Source organism: Calidris pugnax, unplaced genomic scaffold (genome assembly GCF_001431845.1).
Source record: "Calidris pugnax isolate Ruff unplaced genomic scaffold, ASM143184v1 scaffold98, whole genome shotgun sequence".
In the NCBI taxonomy this organism is placed as follows: domain Eukaryota; kingdom Metazoa; phylum Chordata; class Aves; order Charadriiformes; family Scolopacidae; genus Calidris; species Calidris pugnax.
The window spans coordinates 1,037,292-1,040,355 of NW_015090829.1; the positions used below are offsets into that span (position 1 = coordinate 1,037,292).

A 3,064-nucleotide genomic window follows, 5' to 3' on the forward strand; every position below is an offset into this window, starting at 1 on the left:
ACCCCTTTCCCCACAGATACATCCCCCAAACCATATATAGCCCCCTCCATCGCTCCTACGACCCCCCCTGAACCCCTCACACCCCGGGGTCCTCACTAGCACAGGGATTTGGGGACCTTAAGGAGCGATGTACCCCCCCCCGGCAGGGACGTGCTCCCCCAGCCAGGACAGACCTGGAGCACGATGGCTGGCACTGAGAAAATCATGGCCTCGTTGAAGACGGGGTTGGTGTCGTCCCTCTTCACCGCCGTCTTCTTCTTGCTGATCTTCCTCCCGTCCTGCAGCAGGTACACCTTGACGAAGGGGTCTGCCCGGGGTGGGGGGAGAGAGAAAACCAGGGGTCAGTCATGCGCTTCCCCTGCGATATGGAGAAAGTGAGGGAACCATCTCTGGTGGAGCTTCCTGGTGGGGTCTGTCCTCAACGGGAGCCGCTCCACCAATCCAGGTGGCAAGAACCCAGCGTAGGATAAATGAGGGTGAGAGCCCACCTCCAGCCCGCAGAAGACCAAGGGACCTTGTGCCCACCGGGATCCCCCGCTCACCTGCGGTGACTTTGCCATTGGTCCACACCAGGTTCTTGGCTTTGACCACCACCACCGTCAGGCGCTCGGCCGTGGGCAGGTAGCTCAGGGAGAGCAGGATCTCCCCCACTGTGTCCACTGCCTGCGGGACACAACAGCCCATCACCCAGTGACACCAGCCCGGCAGGGAGGAGAAAGCCCCCCAAAAAAACCTGGGGGGGAGATAGACCAACCACCCCAACTCACCTTGTTCATGTCCTGCAGGTAGAGCCAGGCGTTGAAGGGCCGGGTGGCCAGGTCCAGGTCGGAGAGCTTCAGCTCGGCCACGCCGGTGCTGACGTTCCTCTCGTCCTCGTCGATGCCGAAGACGGAGAAGCGCAGGCTGTTCTCCTCCAGCGCCGCCGGGTCCAGCGGGATGGAGAACCGCTCGTCGAAGGCCACGGCGTAGGCGCTCCGCTGGATCTGCCACGGGGAAAGGGGGGAATTACCTCAGTACCCCCCGGGCTCGGGGGCTGCACCCCAGATCTGCTCTGCTCCTCTACTGGGAACTGCCAGAACATGGGGCTTTGGGGCAGCGAGGGCAGAGCATCCCCCAGCCCCACAGAACCATCAGATTGCCCGGGCTGGGAGGGACCTTCCAGACCATTGAGTCCAAACATCAACCCACCACTGACCCATGTCCCTCAGCACCACGTCTGCCCGGCTTTGAAACCCCTCCAGGGATGGCGACTCCACCACTGCCCTGGGCAGCCTCTGCCAAGGCTTCACAACCCTTTCCAGGAAGAAATCATTCCCAATCTCCATCCTAAACCTCCCCTGGTGCAACTTGAGGCTGTTTCGAGACAAGTCTGTCTGTCTGCTCCTCCCTGTTCCTTGGGAGAAGACACCGACCCCCCCTGGCTACACCCTCCTTTCAGGGAGGTGGAGAGAGCGAGAAGGTCTCCCCTCAGCCTCCATTTCTCCAGGCTGAACACCCCCTGCTCCCTCAGCCTCTCCTCACAAGACTTGTTCTCCAGACCCCTCTCCACAGGGGACAAAAGCTCAGCACCTGGGGTAGGAAATAGGGGCCATGACCTGCCCTGTTGCCCATTAATTCTTTTAATTACAAACTGAAGGTTGCTCTGGTGCTCTCAGGTGCCAGCTCCACCACCCTGGGCTGCAGGACTCAGCCAAGGTGTAGCCCCCAGCCCTGCACAACCCCTCAACGTGCCAACGGGGACGATGCTGTTTCCCAGTCGCCGTCTCCACGTCTCACTGTTCCCCTGGAGCAAAGGCAGCAGCAGCTCCTGGGCCCCATCCTGCAGGTGCTGGTCACCACCCGCTCCCAAAGCGCCGCGGGGGCAACTGCTCCCAGATCATGGCTTTGGAGACTGTTTTTTTTCCTACTCCAGCCCTATTTCTTTCAGCATCCAAGGTACCACCCACAAATCAGGGATTTGTCCTGAAGGAAGCCTGGTGCTCCCACAGGATGGGAGCCGTGGCCTCGGATGGCCCCAAGCAAAGCGGAGCCACCGGCTCCCCCTCCCCATCCCCGTGGTGGGAAAGGGACCCCGCTGCAGGAGGGGGGCCCAGCCCTGAACCCCTCGGGCTTCATCACCCCCAGGGCGCCTGGACCCCCCTGCAATGGTGGGGAGACAGTTCATCCCATCCCAAGGACTCCCTCACGTCTGTCTGTCTGTCTGCTCCTCGGCATGCTCCATCCCGGGGATGAAGAAGATGGAGCTGCTCACGAGGTGGGACCTTCCACCACCCCCTTCCCAGGCTCTCCCATGGGATACAGTCCCCGGGGATCAAACACCTCCGGGGGAAAAGCAGGTTCGTGGGTATCTGCTTTACAGCAGCCAGCACTGTCTGTCTGTCTGTCTGTCTGCAGCCGACAACAGATTTGGGGATCTCTGGGTGGAACGTAGGACAGAAACGTTCTCTGCTACCCGAGGAGCAGAACAAGGCAGGGACTGCAAAGCATTAAAGGGGAAGAACCAAACGTGCCCCTGTGTCTCAGCTGGGAACAGCAAAAGAGGGTAAATAGCGCTGGTGAATTATAAATAATGATGCTAAATAATAAATATCTCCAGAGCATAAATAAAGAGCCCAGTCTTTGGATGGAAAAATGGTCCTAAAAGGGCACAGTGGAGATATCTGACAGGCAGGGGTTCTGTGCTCGCTGGAGCGGTTCCTCCCCCCCACGGAAAGGTTTCACTCGTGGGATGGAGCTTTCTGCTCCTTTCTGGAATATCCCAGTCAAACCAAACTGGCTGACCCCCAGCTTCACAAAAAGCAGCTGCTGAAGGAAAACGGAGGCTCCTGCTTTCTGAGAGCAGCTTTTGGGGCGCTTCCGGGGAGGTTTCTCCCCAAACCCAGCCCTGGTTCTGGACCCGCTGGTGCAGCGCCCGGACCCCCCTGTGCGGGGAGGGGAAGGGTCTCGGCTGCCGCGGGGGGGGAGTGACTCCGGGCACCGGCTCGGGCTCCATCAGGGTGAGGGGAGCGTGTGGGGACGCGGCACGATGCCAGCAGCGTGTGCCCAAAAAGCCAAAATCCCCAAA

At 60.3% G+C, this 3,064-nt stretch overlaps 1 protein-coding gene across 1 annotated transcript in view; it reads right to left on the reverse strand.

Annotated features, from left to right (window-relative positions):
* Positions 1 to 95: 95 nt before the first annotated feature.
* The window catches only part of LOC106887187 (synaptotagmin-12-like), a 5,894-nt gene continuing 2,925 nt past the window's right edge, over positions 96 to 3,064 (reverse strand). The window contains exons 4-6 of the mRNA XM_014940616.1: positions 768 to 983; positions 543 to 663; positions 96 to 307 (exon numbers count right to left, since the gene is read on the reverse strand). Of these exons, the coding sequence (XP_014796102.1) occupies positions 96 to 307; positions 543 to 663; positions 768 to 983 (549 nt within the window). The remainder of the gene's footprint in view (positions 308 to 542; positions 664 to 767; positions 984 to 3,064) is intronic.